Source organism: Cotesia glomerata, linkage group LG4 (genome assembly GCF_020080835.1).
Source record: "Cotesia glomerata isolate CgM1 linkage group LG4, MPM_Cglom_v2.3, whole genome shotgun sequence".
Classification (NCBI taxonomy): Eukaryota; Metazoa; Arthropoda; class Insecta; order Hymenoptera; family Braconidae; genus Cotesia; species Cotesia glomerata.
The window spans coordinates 3894761-3916063 of NC_058161.1; the positions used below are offsets into that span (position 1 = coordinate 3894761).

A 21303-nucleotide genomic window follows, 5' to 3' on the forward strand; every position below is an offset into this window, starting at 1 on the left:
TGAAAATAAAAAAAAATATTAATGGAAATTTTTTAAAACTTTCTTTTTAATTTAATATTATTGATTTTTATATAAATTTATGTAATAATTAGGAATGAAAAAAAAAATATTTATGCGATAAATCATATATTTTTTATTTAATTAGAATATTTCAAGATACAATGAAAAACGGCCTTAATAATAATGGTATAAATGGAAAAAAAAAAAATTTCAACTTTTAATTGAAAACTACATGCGAGGACAAGGCAGGTAGTAATTTAAAACATTTTTAATTGTAAAAAAAAAGTAACGAAAAATTGATAAAAATAAAAAAAATTTTTCAATAGGAAGTTTCTAGTGTCCGTTGAGCTCCGAGGTGTACAGAAGTTTAAGTGACAATTTGTGTGTATATTTAAATATCTTTCCATTTAATCAAATATTGCCAGTGAAAAATTAATTGATACTGCATATCAATGTTTACTTAAATGTCATCAATGTCAATATCATTATATTCATCTTCTTCTTCCACAGCCTTAGCTGCGGCCTTCTGGTTCTGCTGTTGTTGCTGCTTGAGCGGCTGAATAGCTCTGTCATTGTACTCGATCTACAGAGGATAATTAATTTTTGTTAGAAAAGAAATCAAAAAATAATTTACAGTAAAATAAAATAAAAATTGTACCTCAACATCGTCATCCTCGTCTTCGTCCTCATCCTCAGACTCAGACTCTTCTTCCTCAGCTTCCTTGAGCCAGGTAATAAATGGAGCTGCTTTCTCATGAATTTCATGTGATATATCTTTTGAAACGTACTTCTTACTCACTTTGCTCGCCCATTCAAACAAAGCTTTCTCTTCTAGGATATCATTGTCGTAAAAAAGCTATAAAATAAAATAGTTGTAATTTATATAGTGCATTACATAAATCCCGCTGTCAATTTACTGACATTTATGCTTTTTTTAAATCCATTTATTCGTTTTAATTTATATGCAATTTTATTTTTTAATGAATAAACCCTTATTGCAATTGTTTGTTATCAGACTTGCAGTAATAAAAAAAAAACTCTATTAAAACAATTGAGTGGAATGAAATAAAAAATTTTAACTTAAGTAATTCTAAATTTAAATTATCATTAAAATTTTTTAATTTATACAGTAATTAAAGTTTTGCAATAAGAAAAATTTTTTTTCTAAATTTTAATCTTAATTTAATTAATTTAAAACTTATAATATATAAATTAATTTTATAATTTATATACTTAAAGTAATTTGTACAAGCATTTATAAATTAAATAAAATAATAATCTATATTATTAAGAGAATTAGAAAATGACATTATATCTTGTGAACTATTGACATTTTTAAAGATATAAGCTCATCCCGATGTTACACTCATCAAGCCCTTTCATTTGAGTACCCGCATCAATTTTTCATATATTTTATATATTTATACATAAGTATATATATATATATATATATATATATATATATATATATATATATATATATATATATATATATATATATATATATATATATATATATATATATATATATATAAATAAGAAGTATATATGAAAAATATATCAAAAATACATGTGGGTACTCAAATGAAAGCTCTTGATGAGTGTAATATCGGGATGAGCTTATATCTTTAAAAACGTCAATATTTAAGAAATTACAATGCAATTTCACAAATATCTTGTGAACTATTGACATTTTTAAAAATATAAGCTCATCCCGATGTTACACTCATCGAGACCTTTCATTTGAGTACCCACATCAATTTTTCATATATAAAATATATTATATATATATATATGTATATATGAAAAATATATCAAAAATGCATGTGGGTACTTAAATGAAAGCTTTTGATGTGTGTAACGTCGGGATGAACTTAAATTCTCCAAAATGTCAATATTTAAGAAATTACAATGCAATTTCACAAATATATTGTGAACTATTGACATTCTTAAAGATATAAGCTCATCCCGACATTACACGCACTGAGACCTCTCATTTGAGTACCCACATCAATTTTTCATATATAAAATATATTATATATATATATGTATATATAAAAAATATATCAAAAATGCATGTGGGTACTCAAATGAAAGCTCTTGATGAGTGTAACATCGGAATGAGCTTATATCTTTAAAAACATCAATATTCAAAAAAGTACAGTGCAATTCAACAAAATTCATTATTTAATAAATCAAAAATTTTAATTTTTTATACTTCACAACTCAGAGCAGTCACATAGTGACTGCTACGTTGCTAGTTAAATTAATTAAAAAAAAAAATATTTCAATTAACACAAATTAAACAATTTATATTTAAATTTAATTGGATAAAAAAACAACTTACCTTGAGAATACCAGGAACTTTAGGCATAAGCGTGTCCTTGTGTAGGGCAATGACCTGTTCAATACCGCGTATCAAATATTTTTGTGCTTTAATATCATCATGAGTGAAACGCAGCAGCAAAACCCGGTACTTTTTAACCTGAGCAGCGATCCCCTGATCAAACAACAGCTCAGCAAGAACCAACGGAGCCTTGGTCTTAATTTCAAGTCGTTCTGCCTCAGTAAGAAGCTCCTTATGATTATCAAGTTGCCCCGCATCGCGTCGAGTCTTAACAAGCTTATAAAAAATATCCATACGCTCCTTCTCGCTTTTGTCCAAATCCTCACTAATAGTCATGCCCTTGGCGCCCTCAGTGAGATCCTGAAGCCGTGCTCTGACCGCTTCATCCGACACATCAACGGCCCACTTAACATCAACCCCATCATCATTAGATTTCTTGTCCTCACTGATAATCTCCGGTGCCTCAACAACGATATCAGTAGAACTAGTATCATTGTCCGGAGATCCCGAACGATCACCATTAGAATCACCATTGACCTTTTTGGAGCGCTTGCCACGTTTTCCTTCAGTCAACGAGCTGCCTTGAGCCGCTGGATTAAGACTAGGTGGATTTTTCAGAATATAAGTATTTAACTTATGATTACTCTCCAGCAAACCATGATGACCACAAGCTTTGCAGCCCTGTGAGATAGTTCCTTTTTTAGCGCTGACAATTAATTCCGTCTCTGGATTATCGCAAGCCGGACATAGAACATACTTTCTAATAAAACCATCCAGTAGATCTTGAAGCTTAGCTGCCTCATGAGACCCATTGACAATAAATCGTTCATTTTTAAAATCAAATTGCGTTTGTGCACCCAATTCACAGCCAAAATATTTAGTCGGATAAGTTGCAGGTCTTCCAATAGCTTTTGCAACTTCAATCATATTAACAATAACTGTTTTAATGCCATTACCTTTACCCTCGACTTTTGCCTGAATTCTTGGCATTTTATACCGATAAAAAGCATCGCTAACATTGCGATTAACGTTTAAGCTACCCATGATGATAGTTAGCTAAAAATAATCTAGTAAAAAATTTTTTTTAAAATTAATAATTACGACAAAATTCCCTCGTTTTTTCTTTTTTTTCTTCCCCTCAATTTTAATTAATCAAGTCGGCAAAGTCTTGGACCTCGTTCTTTTAACGTGTTGGTGGTTAACCAGTGAGACCTCCTGATGCGTCAGTTTGATCGGTTTTATTGTACGGAAATTTGCTACCTTGTGGTAGCACGAGCACGATCGAGTCAGGATGATTTTTTACAGAATTTTTAGCTGGTAATTTAGTTGTTTTAGCAGCGAGCTTTGGGTCAGCCGCACAACTTAATAACGACAGTCACGTCTCCCTAAACGGCTGATAGAGCTTCCGATGCCTGTTACTGGAAAATTTTGATGATCTGTGCTTAGGCAGGACTAGATGGTTCAACAAACGTTGGGTGGTATCTTGACTGGTATTTTGCCGCGATCTTGTGGGCAGAGGGGGATAGTTTTCAATGATCATACACGCTGCTGGTCCGTATCTCGGGGATTTAATAATACTATCACACCACCTGGCTGATACGACTGATCCTAATCTGAATGATGACAGTAATGGTGCTGATGTTAGCTCACCGGCTACTGTAGTTATCAGACGATTGGTTTTGGTAATTTTGCTGATGATTTTACGATGTCTGGACACGGTCCTTCCACCGCCGCCTTTACTACTAGATCCTTTCCCTCTGGATGATATCCTGAATTTTTCTGAAATTATTATAAATTATTATAATTATTATTTATTATTTATTATTTAATATTATTTATTATTTATTATTTATTATTATAATATATAGTATAATTATTATTTTTCTGAAATTATTATAAATTAAAAGTAATTTTAATTTTGTGATTTAAAAAAAATTTTTGGGCTTACTTAGGTTAGCTTTTATTTTTATAATTAGTTTTATTTAATGTGGAACTTTCTAACGGCCAATAAAGTAATTGGCATCGCTTACACGCGTGCCAAAATATTTGTCTTTAGTCGACTGATAATTAAGCTTTAAGATCATGATAAATAGGTTTATTAATAAGAATTTTTTTTTTTAATTATTCAACGAAATGTCATGTGAAATTATTATTAAGATAATTTGACATTCATTTGTTTGGCAAGTTAACTTTTTTTTGCGACACATGAAATATTGCAATGATAATAAATTAATAAAAAATGTTTTTGACTCAATTATTTAAAAAAAAAAAAGTCTATATTATTAAGAAAATAAGAATAATTTTGTGACTACGATATTTATATGATAAAATCGGTTTTTTTAGTGAAATTTAGCATCTTTGCAAAGGTCTTGATTTGAATTTGTGCCTTTTCAAGGTTTTATTTCATTCTCACCGATAGTCAATTTATTATGGTAAATATTTAATATTCGAAAATGTTTTATTTCTAGGTACACAATTAAAAAATGACAGTATCTTGTGAACTATTGACATTTTTAAAAATATAAGCTCATTCTGATGTTATACTCATCGAGACCTTTTATTTGAGTACCCACATCAATTTTTTATATATTTTATATATTTATATATATGTATATATATATAAATATATCAAAGATGCATGTGGGTACTCAAATGAAAGCTCTTGATGAGTGTAACATCAGGATGAGCTTATATATCTTTAAAAATATCAATAATTAAGAAATGGTCTTGTAACTTGTAAACTATTGACATTTTTAAAGATATAAGCTCATTCCGACATTACAGTCATCGAGACTTTTCATTTGAGTACCCACATCAATTTTTCATATATTTTATATATTTATATATATGTATTTATGAAAAATATATCAAAAATGCATGTGGGTACTCAAATGAAAGCTCTTGATGAGTGTAACATCAGAATGAGCTTATATCTTTAAAAACGTTAATAGTTGAGAAAATACAGTGCAATTTAAAAAATATCTTGTGAACTATTGATATGTTTAAAGATATAAGCTTACCCCGACATTACATTCATCGAGACCTTTCATTTGAGTGCATACATCAATTTTTCATATATTTATGTATATTATATATATGTATATATGAAAAATATATCAAAAATACATGTGGGTACTCAAATGAAAGCTCTTAATGAGTGTAACATCAGGATGAGCTTATATCTTTAAAAACGTCAATATTTAAAAAAGTACAGTACAATTTAACAAAAATGATTATTTAATAAAGAAAAATTCTATTTATTTATAGTTCACGTAGTGACTGCCAGATTGCTAGTTAATAAATAATTTTAAAAAAATCAAATTTAATTTTTAAGAAGAAATTTTAAGCTAAAAAAATTTATCTTTTAATTGAAAATCTATACGACTCATAAAAAATTTCTTAGATTAAGATTAAAAAAAAACAGATTTAATTAAAGATTTCTTCTCTTGAATTAAATTAACTTTGTTATCAGGACAAGCAATGGACTTGACATTATTATTTTTGTCCGCTCAACAAATAAAAATAATAAAAATAAATTTTCCCAAGTGAAATATTTCTTTCATAAACATAATTTAGTTATTACGCAATATTCTACACTTAACATAAAAAAATATTGTTATATATACAGTAGCCTAAGCGTTTCAACGTTATACAATCCCAACAGTAAACAGGATTAGGTGATCGAGTTCAAAGGAAGCCTTAATGACGTTTATTCCTATCAACAAATGATTATTTGTTCAAAACACTTTCCAGCAAACAAGTCGAAAAAAAAAAAAATAAATAAACTCGAGAAAAGTTAAGTAAGAGTAATCAAACACGATACATAATGTAAAACGTACTAGAGTCGGCGAAAATCAATTGCCCGTTCTTTTTAATAATCAGCATTACACTTAGTACCGCCTTACGCTCACTCTTACAGCTAGGCTAGTACATACGGTATGTACTCACATAGAGTATGTATGTGAGCGATAAATATATTAAATAAAACACAACACCCGAGTTGGATTTCGATGCACGTACGATCGATAACGTTATCTGAAAGCAGTCGTACCTCGCGCTACTTGACACCTTCTTCTCATCCATTTCTTACTACTAAATTTACATTCGAAAAACACCTAAAAGATTTACCGTAAATAAAAACCCGCAAACTTATTAAATCTTTTGGAAGTTTAATTATTTAAAGGCACCTGGTTCAATTAATGACCTAAATAATATAATTATTTACAAGTAATTTTCAAAAGCTGACCAAGCATGATATGATGTTGACGTTAAATAGTCTGACTGTGCGCAATTATCGATGAGAACCTTACAAAATATTAAATACATAATACTTAATACTTGCGTATGCAATATGTAATATAAATAAATATTTATTTATATGTCATAACATAAGTACATCATCTATGTTAATAAGAGAGTAAGCATATTTTGTGTATCTATATGATAAAATGGGTTTTTATGGTTAAATTTGGTATCGTTAGAAAAGTCTGAACCTGGAGTTTTACCTTTTCAAGGTTTCATATCATTCTCACCAATAGTCAATTTATTATGATAAGTATTTAGGCTGGATTCGAAAATGCTCTATCTCTAGATACATATTTAAGAAATTACCTTGTATTTTGTGAACTATTGACATTTTTAAAGATCTAAACTCATCTCGATGTTACACTCATCAAGACCTTTCATTTGAGTACCCATATCAATTTTTCATATATTTTATATATATAATATATATGTATATATAAAAAATATATCAAAAATGCATGTGGATACTCAAATAAAAGCTTTTGATGAGTGTAACATCGGGATGAGCTTATATCTTTAAAAACGTCAGTAGTTAACAAAATACAGTGCAATTTAACATAATTAAGAAATTACCTTATATCTTGTGAACTATTGACATTTTCAAAGATATAAGCTCATACCGATGTTACACTCATCGAGACCTTTCATCTGAGTACCCACGTCAATTTTTCATATATTTATATAATATATATATATATATAGCAGCATATATATATATATATATATATATATATATATATAAATATATGAAAGATATATCAAAAATGCATGTAGGTACTCAAATGAAAGCCCTTAATGAGTATAACGTCGAGATGAGCTTATATTTTTAAAAACGTCAATAGTTAAGAAAGTACACTGAGAAAAAAAAAATACTTTTGCTCAATTAACAATTTCTAGACTCAAGAAACTCGCTGACGATCAAATATTCTATTATTATTAATTATTAATTTCTGAAGAGAAGAACATCAATATTTATCTTTGTATAATTGATAAACAAAAGAATAGCTTTATTTAAATTAAATAAAAATTATTTCAATCAATTTAACAATTTCTTGAGCTAAGAATATATATTCTTGAAAATTTTCAAGAACATAAATTCTTGTATCAAGAAAATTTTCTTAATAAAAGTATTTTTTTTTCTCAGTGTACAGTGCAATTAAACATAATTAAGAAATAACCTTGTATCCTGTGAACTATTGACATTTTTTAAGATATAAGCTCATTCCGATGTTACACTCATTAAGATCTTTCATTTAAGTACCCACATCAATTTTTTTATATATTTATAAATATATATATGAAAAATATATCAAAAATGCATGTGGGTACTCAAATGAAAGCTCCTAATGAGTATAACATCGGGATGAGCTTATATCTTTAAAAACGTCAATAGTTCAAAAAGTGCAGTACAATTCAACAAAAATCATTATTTAATAAAGCAAAATTTTATTTATTTATATTTCACAAGCCACGGCAGTCACACAGTGACTGCTAGGTTGCTAGTATTGATTTAAATTCATTTAAGAAACACTCTTATGTACACGAAAAATGATATTTTATTCATCGGCGATCAAACTAACCGTGACCTATTTAGTGTATTATGAAAAATAGATAGGCAATATATGAATTTAATGACGATTATGAATTGTAGGTCAACAAAAAATTTTTAAAATCACATAATTATCTTTATCTAGTGAGTTTACCTGCTCGTAGACGCATAAGTCGTTTTTTAATCTGTAGAGCTGTATCGCTGGTGATGCCGATTAAGAAACCGCGGGACCTAGAGATCCCTGACGATTTAATAATTATTTTGTTTAATATATAAAATAATATACTACACCAACTATCACTAGACTGTAAATTTAATAAAGCCCTCTGACAACCGAGTAAAGTAAAGCGAGCCCTTGAGTTTACTAGCTAGCGCAGAGAGTACTGGTGATACTCTGGATTCTAGTTTGGAGACGAGCAGTGGATTGTGCTCCTGCTGGGTGGCGGATGCGCGCCGCAATACCCGAGTCGAATTTAAGAGGGAGAATTTCTCTATTTCATAACATAAGCGGGTTACTGAAAACTAAGAATTGTATTGAGATTTTTTCTTCCATTAAAAATCCCTTTGATGTTTTTCTCTCTCTCTCTTTCTCTCTCTCTCTCTGCATGTGACAAATCTCCGCAGGTATTTATTTATTTATCGGCAATTAACTTTGCGCAAGCGTTTTGTTGCATCGCGCAAAATCACGGTGTGGTTTCGCCCCTTGTTTATTGATCGAGTGCGCAGTGCACCACTATCTCTTAGATGAAGAATTTATATATATAGATAACTAGGATTTGTATCATTGCATCTGAGATCTGTATCATTTTTCAGATATCGCTTTAACTTTTCCCCGATGAGTCAGCAGACACGTGACCTAGGTCATAGTTACACTCAAATTAATTTTATTAATCCTTGAATATATAATAACACTTTATTATACTGTACTGTAGCTGAATTTCCAACTCTTGAGCTTGGTATAATAAATATATATTTATATCAACGATGTTGCCATCGTAACTAGTGATTTATTGGTAAGGCGTACATTGAACCGCTCAAACTGATCTACTATTACGCCATAGTGTCGCCAGGGAAATAATATTAGAGGTTAATGCTTCTATTATTTATACTATTTATTTTATTTATTAATGCTCATAAATTTGAATATTCAATCAGTAGGCGATAATCTATATTATTAAGAGAATAAGCGAAATTTTATGACTAGTGTATTTATATGATAAAATGGGTTTATATGGTTAAATTTGGGATTTTTGGAAAAGTTTTGGCCTTTTCAAGGTTTCATATCATTCTCACCAATATTCAATTTATGATGATAAGTATTTAGGCTGCATTCGAAAATGCTCTTTCTCTAGATACATAATTAAAAAATGACCTTGTATCTTGTGAACTATTGACATTTTTAAAGATATAAGCTCATCCCGATGTTACACTCATCAAGACCTTTCATTTGTGTACCGACATCAATTTTTTCATATATTTGTATATTTATATATATTATAAATATGTATATATGAAAAATATATCAAAAATGCATGTGGGTACTCAAATTAAAGCTGTTGATGAGCGTAACATCGAAATGAGCTTATATCTTAAAAAATGTCAATAATTAAGAACTAAATTTTCTATCTTGTCAACTAATGATATTTTTGAAGATATAAGCTCATCTCGATATTAGACTCATTGAGACCTTTCATTTGAGTATCCACATCAATTTTTTTTATATTTTATATATTATATATATTTCATAAATACCATGTATGTAAAATATATAAAAAATGCCTTGTGGGTACTCAAATAAAAGCTCTTGATGAGTGTAAAATCAGGATGAGCTTATATCTTTAAAAATATCAATAATTACGAAATGACCTTGTATCTTATGAACTATTGACATTTTTAAAGAGATAAGCTCATCTCAATGTTACTCTCATCAAGATCTTTTATTTGAGTACCCACATCAATTTTTCATATATTTATATGTATTATATATATATATATATATATATATATATATATATATATATATATATATATATATATATATATATATATATATATATATATGTATATGAAAAATATATCAAAAATGCGTGTGGGTACTCAAATGAAAGCTCTTGCTGAGTGTAATATCGGGATGAGCTTATATCTTTAAAAACGTCAATATTTAAGAAATTACAATGCAATTTCACAAATATCTTGTGAACTATTGACATTTTTAAAAATATAAGCTCATCCCGATGTAACACTCATCGAGACCTTTCATTTGAGTACCCACATCAATTTTTCAAATATTTTATATATTATATATATGTATATATGAAAAATATATCAAAAATGCATGTGGGTACTTAAATGAAAGCTCTTGCTGAGTGTAACATCGGGATGAGCTTATATCTTTAAAAATGTCAATAATTACCAAATAACTTTGTATCTTGTGGATTAACATTTTTAATATTTTTTACAATATTAATATATTGTATATATATAAATATATCAAAAATACATGTGGGTATTCAAATGAAAGCTCTTGATGAGTGTAACATCAGGATGAGCTTATATCTTTAAAATATATATTATATATAGTTATATATAAAAAATATATCAAAATGCATGTGGATACTCAAATGAAAGCTCTTGATGAGTATAACATCGGGATGAGCTTACATTTTTAAAAACGTCAATATTTAAAAAACTACAGTGCAATTTAACAAAATTCATTATTTAATAAATCAAAATTTTTTTTATTTATATTTCACAAGTCAGAGCAGTCACATAATGAATGCAAGGTAGCTAATTTAATTATTACTTGATAATAAAGATATCATAAAATGATTTTTAGATAAAACGTATGAATGAAATATTGATTGATTAAATTTATTTCATCCGTGAAATATTAATAGATAAAAATATTATCATTAATATTAATAAGTGAATAAATTGAATCGCAGACGGAATTTAAAATAAGGATTTAAATAAAAGCCGGCTTTAAGTTTCACCGCTTACGACATTCTTAAACTCTTGTTACTTTTATTTTTTTTTTTTTTTCTATTCTAAATTAGAAGGTACCATTGCTATTTCTTCCGCATTTATAAATATATACTTAAATTTCATTGAGAACCACTGGATATTTATAAATAAATATACTAAGAGATATTTATAATTGTAATTGTATTATTCATTTATCGGGCTTTTGCTCTTAATATTTTATCAATATTTACCCATCATAAAATTCTCCAAATTTAAAAACAAAAGTAATAAAATCTCGATTAGAGTTTTTTTCTACTCGTTAGATAAATTTCCACATTAAATATTAAAAATTAATGAGTATACAATCAGCAGACAATTTATTAAAAACAAATTTAATCTTTTTAATTATGAGATTAAATTATCTATAACTTATTAAAAAATTGTCGGGCTCTGCCACAATCATACTTATAAATGAATCACTTAAAAAAAAAGTGACAATGGATTGTCAGTATCAATAATTATCAATCATTACTCAAAAATAAACTGTCTGTACAGATAAGTGTAATCACCAGGAAAAATATTGGCAATCTCATAATATCAAAGCAAGTTATTTAAAAAAAAAAATAATCTGTTTATTTATGTTTATAAATAATAGGAATTATAATAATAAATGCTTTGAATTAATATTGTGAAAATATAAGCAGCTGGTTTAGTTAGAGAGCAATTACGGATGATAGTGGCCATTACTGTGGATGTGGATATGAATGAAAATGGAGTTGGAGGTGGAGATAAAATAAATGATAATAATAATAATAATTTATGATAATGAGGTAGTTAATTTAAAGATGAAAAAAATTAATAAATATAAATAATTTACCTCGTTGTCGATTAAAAGTCATATAAAATGGTAACGCCCTGCTGGACGGCCGCTTTCTAGCGTTAAAAAAAATTCACTTGTAACCCGTTGGGCAAGAAATTGGGACAGATGGATGGCCCTCGGTTTAAGAGCAGCACCCTGTGATTTTACTTTGCGATATTACTCGCAACCGTCTGGTTACCTAAAATTATCAAAGTGTGCGTCTTATATGTGTTGCATATCTTTCTATATATATCTATATATTACGCACACAATACTCTGTAATACAACACACATGCAGACACGTGTGTGTATTGGTACAGATATGCGACCAAGCGACCTCAAAAAAATTATTTCACGTTTGTTCTCTATTATTCTAGTAAATAAAATAAAAATTTCAAGTGTATTAATTACCTGAGAAATTGGGGGTGGAAATATCTAACGCAATACGTTGACAACGCAGCGAAATAATGATTATTATAATTGTACTGTATATTGTATAATTATAATGATAATAATAAAATAAAACAATTACAATGATGTAAACGTCCGGTTAGAAAGACAACTTGCGTCTGAATACTACTGCGATCCAAAACGATGAATTTTTTATTTTCACTTACGTATTTATAAAACATGGCGGCTTCCTTTTCGCAATCGGCAGATATATTTTTTGATAAAGCACTCACTGCCATCTACAACTAGTTTTTAAACTTTCATTTTTATTTAAAGTGGAGTCAATTCACGTCCAGTGGACCTTACCTCCCTTTTTCCACTTGATGATAGAAAACTTAATAAAATATAATTATCGAAAGTAGTCATACCTAAAAATCATCCCTTAAAACAGTTTTTGAAAATTTTGAATTTAACAACAATTTTTTTTACAATAAAAATTTTCGGTACTTTTAATTAAAAAATTAATTTTAAAAAAGCTATTGAAGATAACTTAACGAAATTTTCAGGGATTACAGCAAAATATCTATAATTTTACATAAAATTCTTTTGGAAATTTTATTTGTTTATTATCATATTTTTTATTAACTTTTAAATAAACAAATTGAAATTTTAATGACTTCTTAGTACGAAAGTCGAATTTTTTTTTTTTTTTTTTTTAGTAATACGCGTTATACATTTAAGTTCTTTATTTCAAAATAAAATTTCACTGCCCGGTATTAGTTTAAATAATATAAATTTTTATACGACGCAGCGGCGAGCGGTACAAGTGCTGCGCACTACTGAGCTTAGCTGTTAAGGCTATAGATCGCCACAGATTACACAATTATTTTATAAATAATTTTTACAATTCAATTTTTCTTATATTCATTTATATTTTTAACAATATTTACACAGAGTAATTAAGATATATTTATAAAAGTATTATCGAGGTACAGTACCGACGGAAAATTTCCAGACAACCTTCTTGTTTAATTTATAATTTAAATATGATACATAAACAAATTAACTTGATCTATAAAGAAAATGCTATTTTATTTTACAAAGTGTGTACGATCGTGTCATTGACTTTCTTCTTGATTTATTTTACTTTTAATAATCGTTTTAATAAATTTTCATCTTGTCCGGAAACTTTCTGTCGGTAGTGTATGTATTGAAAATTATTTTTCGAACTGACTAATATTTTCAGATAAAAAAAATAAGCTTCACCATCAGTTTTCATTTGTTATTTGGCAAAGGTGCATGCGATGGTGTGGGAGGCACTGTCAAAAGACACGCATATCGCACGAGTATACAACGTGACAATGACCAACCCATTACTTCGGCAAAGTCACTGTTTGAATGGGGGAAAAGTTTTTTCAAAAATGTAAATTTTGGGTTTTGTTTTCAAGACGAGCATGATTCCCACACGGAAAAAAGTAAATTGTAATAAATAACAGTCGATTTATAATAAGTAGTGATCAACTGCTAAAAATTACCATTTCAAACAGTAAAATCGTGATTTTACTATTCACTTTATAATATTTACTATTTAAACGTTATAATTTACTCTTTACATGGAAGAAAATACTATTTCAAACAGTAATATTCGCTATGTAAATGTCTAAAATGTTAAAGTATAATAATTAAGAATTCAGACTTTGATATTTATCATTTCGTACTTAAAAATAAATGATTTTATGATATGTAAAAAGTATAAAATAAAGTTAGTGAATTTCAAATACAAGTAACGTCAATATTTTAAAAGTATAATTTTTACTGTTTCAAATGTTAAATTCTCCCAGAGTGGGACCCCCTTCTCTTTCATCTGAGTTCCCCTTCTCCTCATAATATGGACTATATATTAAAATGGTAATTTTTACTGTTTGAAACTGTAATTTTTTAAGATAAAAGAGTCGTTATTTACTATAGTGACAGCTACTAATCACTTATTTTGGATATTAAATTATAAATTGTGGCTTTTATACTTTCTACATTAAGTTCTGTAATATTTATATTTTTGCCACCCTGATGTCCGCTTTACTGTTTGAAACTGTAAAAATTAACCGGAATCCGAGTGAATATTACTGTTTACTTTTTTCCGTGCATGAAGCAAAATATAAATCGCGACATGACCAAGAAATAACAATAAAAAATACGCGTCAATTTCATTTTTTCGAAAGTGTCAATGAAGACTCCCTAAAATGCTAAGTTTTCTCCGAAGATGAGAAAAGTATTACAAATGTAGTATTTAAGAAACAGCAAAAAAAAATCAAGAACTAATTTAAGACATTAATTGATTTTTTCATTATAGTTTATTAAAATGTTTATTTTATTCAGTTGTTGGATCTAAATAATACTTTAATTAATATATCTCAATTACTCTGTGTAAATATTGTTAAAAATATAAATGAATTATGTAAAATATGCTGCGTCATATAAAAATTTATATTATTTAAACTAATACCGGGCAGTGAAATTTTATTTTGAAATAAAGAACTTAAATGTATAACGCGTATTACTAAAAAAAAAAAAAAAATTCGACTTTCCTACTAAGAAGTCATTAAAATTTCAATTTGTTTATTTAAAAGTTAATAAGAAATATGATAATAAACAAATAAAATTTCCAAAAGAATTTTATGTAAAATTATAGATATTTTGCTGTAATCCCTGAAAATTTCGTTAAGTTATCTTCAATAGCTTTTTTAAAATTAATTTTTTAATTAAAAGTACCGAAAATTTTTATTGTAAAAAAAAATTGTTGTTAAATTCAAAATTTTCAAAAACTGTTTTAAGGGATGATTTTTAGGTATGACTACTTTCGATAATTATATTTTATTAAGTTTTCTATCATCAGGGGAAAAAGGGGGGTCCACTTGACGTGAATTGACTCAGTGGTCATTTTTATAGCAGATAATTAATAATTTTTAGAACTTTTGTTGACAAATAAATAATGGCAAAAAAAAATTGACATGTAGAAATTTTAAAAAATTAAAAATGCAATTTTTTAAAAATCATTTAATTGTTAAATAAAATTAAAAATTGGTCAAGTGACAGCTAACTTTAATATCATCATTTTTATTTTTTATATTTAATCTAAAAGACATCTAACAATTTTCTGGATTTTTTTGACAATTAAATAATTATAAAATAATTTTTTTAGAAAATTTCAAATATAAAATTGAAAAGTTGACATTTTTAAATGACATTAATGTTAACAGTCACTTGATAATTTTTTAATTTTATTTAATGTACAAATTTTTTCTGAAAAATTATTTTCAAAAAATTGCACTTATAATATTTTAAAATGCTAGCTTTAATGTCATCTAAATTGATTTTCATCATTTTTTAATATTTTTTATTTATTTTAAGAAAAAAAAATTTTATTGTTTAAAAAAAAACTCCAAGTGTCATTTTTATATTTTGTGAAAATTAATTACTGGTTTTAAATACCTAATTATTTTAGTAATTTCTAAGAAAAATTCTTGCATTTATTTTTTTTTTTCACCTGATAAATTTAAATGCCAAGAATGTGAGTGCGCAGGCGTCAATTTTTTCAGCAATCTATGGCAAGTCAGCTACGTTGTAATTTTTTTGTTTTTTAAAATTGAACTTGCTAATTTTAATGGTTTAATTGTTACTTTATAGTAAATATATAATAATAATATATATTTATGTTTATAGATATGATTATATGTATAGTGACGATTTGATATTTATAAAAAAGGAGTAAGGTGACGTTATTCATAACCTCATTGTTGTCAACACGTGTGTTAATGAAATTGGTCATATTTATTAAATAATTAATCAAAACCATTTGTTTATTTTTTATAAATTTTATTTTTAAAAAATATTTCTTTTAATTAAAACTCTTCAACTGATAATTTTTCACAACACTGGAATCAACCAACAGCCTTCTGACTTTCTAGTTTTTATTTAACAAATGTGACTTTTAAGAAAATATTTACAAAATAAATGAACTATATTAACAATTTTTGATATGTGAAATTTTATCTTATTCTGAATAATAATAAAGTTAGCCGACATTTTTGATTTTTTTATTTTACTTAATTTATTAAATTATAACTAAAAAATTGCACCTATAGTTTTTGAAGTTTTTAACAAATGAAAAAATTTTTGTTTTATTTTTTTGTAATAATTTTTTAATAAAAAAATTCATAAAAATTTTTAGATGTCGGCTAACTTTATTTTCATAATTTTAGTAATAATTTATTTATTAAAAACAATATAAAACTTGTCAGATATCTGTTCATTTTAATATCATATTTATTTTTATGACATTTTTAAGTAAAATTAATAAATTAAGATATTTACTAATTATCAATTAATTTTTTACAGATTATTAATTAAAAGAAAATGGAAACTGAATCCTTACCAACAACATATACATGCATAACATGTCGAGTAGCATTCAAGGATCCAGAAATCCAACGTCAGCACTACAAGACTGATTGGCATCGCTACAATTTAAAGCGTAAAGTTGCAGAGTTACCTCCAGTTACTGCTGAAAATTTCCAGACAAAGGTGAATTATCAAAAAACACCTGACTATTTTTTTATTTTACTTAGCAAATAATTTAGTCTTAAAAAATTACTTAAAAAAAATTGCATTTATAGTTTCTTTAGATTTCTCCAAGTGGGATTTTTTTTTTCATAATTTATTTAATTAAAAAATTAAAAGTATTTTAAAATAATTTTTTTAAATTTAATCATTATAAGTAATTTCCCAGCGGGCATTTATTATCAAAAAACACTTGACCATTTTTTGATTTTATTAAAAAAGTAATTTAGTCTTAGAAAATTATTTCTAAAACATTGCATTTATTTATTAGAGTAACTATTGTCATTTTCATTTATTTTTGTTTTATATGTTAACCCTTATGTTAATAACCAACTTTACAGTTTAAGATTATTTAAAAAAAAAATTAATTAATTAAATGCACTCACAACTAACTTTCTTTTGAGTTAAAAAACAACGATTCGAGAGCTTAAGATAAAATATTGAATTTTCTTTAAGTTATTCAGATAAATACACTGCGGTGAGTACCCGGGTACCCGGTTATTAACATAAAGTTTAAATATTTGTATTAACTAAAAATTATTTTTTTGATTTTTATTTTGCCTGATGAAGCTGAAATAAATCAGCGAAACGTTGCAATTCTTATAATTTAATCTCTTCATTTATTGTCCAAATTCCCAAGATCAAGTTATTAGTAGATTTCATAGAAATCTAACTATTGCATTGGTCCTCATGACGGAACTTTTGAAAAATTTTGCTATATTTCGACTCAGCTCGTCAAGCGAATTCAGAAAATGCATATGGTTCAAAAGTTTATATATGTATGTATTTATATATATATATATATATATATATATATATATATATATATATATATATATATGCTATATATATATATATATATATATTTATATATATATATGGGATATAACGCGGCTTGTCAGGACGATAGCGTCGCCAATTTACAACGGATCTCTACCAAACTCAACATACTTATTCTACAGATAAATACCAAAGTCAAGTTCGAAGATGAGCTTAATCGGTCAAGTAATTTAGAAATACCAGGATTTCAAAATTTTGAAAATCACAAAAATTCATATTTCTTCACTTTCGAACTCGAATAACTTTTGAATGGGATAACTTATTGCAATTCTGTAAATTGCATCCGAAAGCTCTTTAAATAAGCTTTAATGTGAGTACCATGTCATATGTGTAGTCTCAAAATTATGCCCCATTCCCCTATGCCAATTATGAAATTTGCTATTGCACTGGTTTTAGTATTTGTCCGTCGATATATATTTTTGTCGATTGCATATAAGTTAAAAGCCCTAGTTCTGTATACAATCTTCGTTATATTTTTTTCTATTCATGATGAAATCTACTTCCATTTCGGCTGCCGAATGGCCTTTTTTTTAAATATTGCATTTATAGTTTCTTTTAATTTCTCCATGTCGAATTTATTTATTTAAAAAAATTAAAAGTATTATAAAATAATTTTTGTTAATTTAATGATTATAGGTAATTGCCCAGCGGGTGGAGGACGCTGCGATTTCAGAGCAAGCAAACTGTAAAGCTTGTCACAAGACATTCAACACCACTAACCAGTACGAGAATCACTTGATGTCCAAGAAGCACAAGGAAAAATCTTTAAAGAATGACAATCTTCCACGCGATGATTCAGAGTATGTAAAACCCGTATCTCCGAAGTCTGCTAACAAATCATTGAATTCTCCAGAAAAGGATGACGAGATAGCATCTTCCCTCAACGTTGAAGTGGACTCAGACGTCGAGTCCATGGACTCCGACGATTGGAACGAAGACACCGAGAACCCGGTGAAGAACAACTGCTGTCTGTTCTGCAAGCATCACAGTAAGTCGATTATAAAAAACCTGAAGCACATGAACGAGTCCCACGGGTTCTTCATACCTGACCCGGAGTACTGCATCGACGTCAGAGGGCTGCTGGCTTACTTAGGCGAGAAAATTTTCGCCGGGTACATGTGCATCTGGTGCAACGATCGCGGGCGAGCTTTCCAGAGCGCAGAGGCTGCTCGTGGACACATGCTGGACAAGAGCCACTGCAAGATGCTCCACGAGGGAGAGGCCCTCGCTGAATACTCGGACTGGTATGACTACTCTTCAAGTTACCCAGATGCAGAAGACCATGACCCGGATGATGATGTTGAAGACGTTCCTGACTATGATGACACTGACTACCAGCTGGTCTTGCCCTCAGGCAATGTCATTGGACACCGATCACTCATGAGATACTACAAGCAGAACTTGGACCCCAACCGCCAGCTCGCTATTCCCAAGAACGAAAAACTGAGACGCGTTTTGTGTCAGTATCGCGCTATTGGATGGTCCGAGACCCAGAAGGTTGAGGTCGCTAAGAAAATCAGAGATATCAGATTCATGCAGCGGGTTCAGTCCAAGTACGAGATGAAGTTGAAGGTCAAGGCTAATAAATTCCAGCCGCATTTCCGTCAACAAGTTAATTATTAAAATTGTTGGAAAAATTTTTATATTCATTGGTCAGTCTGTACTTTTAATTCTTTTAATTGGATACTTTTTTTGAATAAAAATTTTGCTAATATCAATTTATCGTTCAGTAATTTATTTATTTATCCTTTAACAGGTGAATTTTTTTAAAAATAGTCGATTAAATTTAAATCGTTTATAATTACTGATTAATTTTTGAAATATTTTACAATAGCAATGAATAAATGAAAATTAAGAAATACACTTTATGAATATTTTTATAAAATAGTGAAACAAAATAAACTAAAATATTTAATAAAAAAACAATACAGAATTCAACAGAAATCTAACAATTTTTTAGATTTGTATAACAATTACATTATAGTGAAAAAATTTAGCAAAAAATCCACTTGTAGAAATTAAAAATTCCAGCCGCATTTCTGTCAACAAGTTAATTATTAAAATTGTTGGAAAAATTTTTATATAAAATGGTCAATGTGTAATCAATTGATTGTTAAGTAATTTATTTACAGGTAAATTAAAAAAAAATAGTATATTAAATTTAAATCGTCAATCTATCAAAATGTGCGTGGTCTCAATACGAAGCTCAATCAGGTCTTCATTGAATCTTCTGTGGTTTTCTTCAGCATGGTTTTATGCCCAAACGCTCAACAGTAACTAATTTGATATATTTCACTCAGCTTGCTAATGAGACTCTTGCTGCTAGAGAACAACTTGATGTATTTTGTGCAGATTTTGCTAAAGCATTTGATAAAGTAGACAAAGGAATATTACTTGATAGACTGCGTGCGCTAGGACTAACTACTCACCTTATGTGCTTATTAACTTCATACCTAGTCAGCAGGAAAAATATTGTATACTATATGGGACATCGATCTAAGCCCTATATTTCTACCTCAGGAGTACCTCAAGGATCAAACCTTGGTCCTCTCTTGTTTCTTGTCTTTATCAATGATCTAGCACAACATACTTCTTGTTTCTTTGATTTATTTGCGGATGATTCAAAGCTTTATATGAGAATACGCAATGTATATGATTGCGCATTTCTACAGCGTAACATTGAATACTTGGTTCAGTGGTGTGGAGACAATAAGCTGAAACTCAATGCTGATAAATGCATCATTTTAACAATCACTCGAAATCAAAATCCTATTACTTTTAACTATAACATGTCTGGTAAAATTTTAAATGAAAGTACATCAGTCAAAATACTTGGAGTAACGTTTGACAGTAAACTTACTTTTGCTATGCACATCAACAACATTATATCAGAAGCATGGAAAACCCTAGGGTTCATTACTCGAATTTCAAAAAATTTTAATAATCTTTATGCCATTAGAATATTGTATAATACCTTTGTTAGACCGAAACTCGAGTATGCTTCATTGGTATGGTCTCCCACTCAGTCAGGACAGTCCACTAAAATTGAGAGAGTTCAAAGAAGATTTTTAAAATTTTTAATTTGGAAAAACTGGACATTATCCAGCTCGGGGAATCGCAAATCTAACGCTCTGTAATGAGTGCGAATATCTTACTCTTGAAGAAAGACGAGTATGTACAGAATTCTCCTTTGCAACTAAACTGTTCAATAACTTGGTAGACTGTCCTCAACTACTATCATTGTTTAAATTTAGGATACCAGTCTTAGGTATAAGAAGTCAAGTACCAATGTATATACCTATTGCTAAATCTAACTTATCTCAGGCAGCGCCGATCTATCGCATCTCTGGTGCAGTGAATCGTTTTTGTCAATTAAAAGCTTCACTCGATCCGTTTGATTGTCCTCATGGATATATAACAGCATTACTTGGC

The 21303-nt window shown here is 28.1% G+C and overlaps 3 protein-coding genes and 1 long non-coding RNA gene across 6 annotated transcripts; 1 reads left to right on the forward strand and 3 right to left on the reverse strand.

The window, feature by feature from the left end:
• Positions 1 to 109: 109 nt before the first annotated feature.
• Positions 110 to 3403, reverse strand: LOC123262604 (eukaryotic translation initiation factor 5). Its single transcript, XM_044724862.1, has 3 exons — positions 2348 to 3403; positions 659 to 856; positions 110 to 583 (listed from the first exon to the last, which is right to left on the reverse strand). Exons 1-3 carry the CDS (start codon positions 3389 to 3391, stop codon positions 461 to 463), a joined length of 1365 nt encoding a protein of 454 aa, XP_044580797.1. The 5' UTR covers positions 3392 to 3403; the 3' UTR covers positions 110 to 460.
• A 36-nt stretch (positions 3404 to 3439) lies between these two features.
• On the reverse strand, positions 3440 to 12619 carry LOC123262606. 2 transcript variants are annotated; one of them, XM_044724866.1, is made up of 3 exons: positions 12436 to 12619; positions 12043 to 12223; positions 3440 to 4126 (listed from the first exon to the last, which is right to left on the reverse strand). In XM_044724866.1, exons 2-3 carry the CDS (start codon positions 12062 to 12064, stop codon positions 3723 to 3725), a joined length of 426 nt encoding a protein of 141 aa, XP_044580801.1. In that variant the 5' UTR covers positions 12065 to 12223; positions 12436 to 12619; the 3' UTR covers positions 3440 to 3722. The 2 variants fall into 2 exon arrangements, with proteins under 2 accessions (XP_044580801.1, XP_044580802.1); XM_044724867.1 differs by lacking the exons at positions 12043 to 12223; positions 12436 to 12619 and adding an exon at positions 8356 to 8609.
• Positions 4321 to 6180, reverse strand: LOC123262607. The gene is made up of 2 exons (XR_006509005.1): positions 5974 to 6180; positions 4321 to 4419 (listed from the first exon to the last, which is right to left on the reverse strand). It is a non-coding gene; the product is annotated as an uncharacterized LOC123262607 (long non-coding RNA).
• A 3387-nt stretch (positions 12620 to 16006) lies between the features above and the next one.
• LOC123262605 (zinc finger protein 622) lies at positions 16007 to 19591 on the forward strand. Of its 2 annotated transcripts, XM_044724864.1 has the most exons (4): positions 16007 to 16023; positions 16135 to 16258; positions 16810 to 16995; positions 18508 to 19591. In XM_044724864.1, exons 3-4 carry the CDS (start codon positions 16828 to 16830, stop codon positions 19492 to 19494), a joined length of 1155 nt encoding a protein of 384 aa, XP_044580799.1. In that variant the 5' UTR covers positions 16007 to 16023; positions 16135 to 16258; positions 16810 to 16827; the 3' UTR covers positions 19495 to 19591. The 2 variants fall into 2 exon arrangements, with proteins under 2 accessions (XP_044580799.1, XP_044580800.1); XM_044724865.1 differs by lacking the exon at positions 16007 to 16023 and having other exon boundaries at positions 16140 to 16184.
• The last annotated feature ends 1712 nt before the right edge of the window (positions 19592 to 21303 follow it).

Bases quoted from the DNA above. Each gene is read 5' to 3' on its own strand.
- LOC123262604 (XM_044724862.1), bottom strand. From the start codon at position 3,391: ATGGGTAGCTTAAACGTTAATCGCAATGTTAGCGATGCTTTTTATCGG. The intron at 857-2,347 runs GTAAGTTGTTTT...TTTATTTTATAG, and splicing joins AAGTTCCTGGTATTCTCAAG to CTTTTTTACGACAATGATAT. The intron at 584-658 runs GTACAATTTTTA...TATCCTCTGTAG, and splicing joins ACGAGGATGACGATGTTGAG to ATCGAGTACAATGACAGAGC.
- LOC123262606 (XM_044724866.1), bottom strand. From the start codon at position 12,064: ATGACTTTTAATCGACAACGAG. The intron at 4,127-12,042 runs GTAAATTATTTA...TAATAATTTCAG, and splicing joins GACTTTTAATCGACAACGAG to AAAAATTCAGGATATCATCC.
- LOC123262605 (XM_044724864.1), top strand. From the start codon at position 16,828: ATGGAAACTGAATCCTTACCAACAACATATACATGCATAACATGTCGA. The intron at 16,996-18,507 runs GTGAATTATCAA...TAATGATTATAG, and splicing joins CTGAAAATTTCCAGACAAAG to GTAATTGCCCAGCGGGTGGA.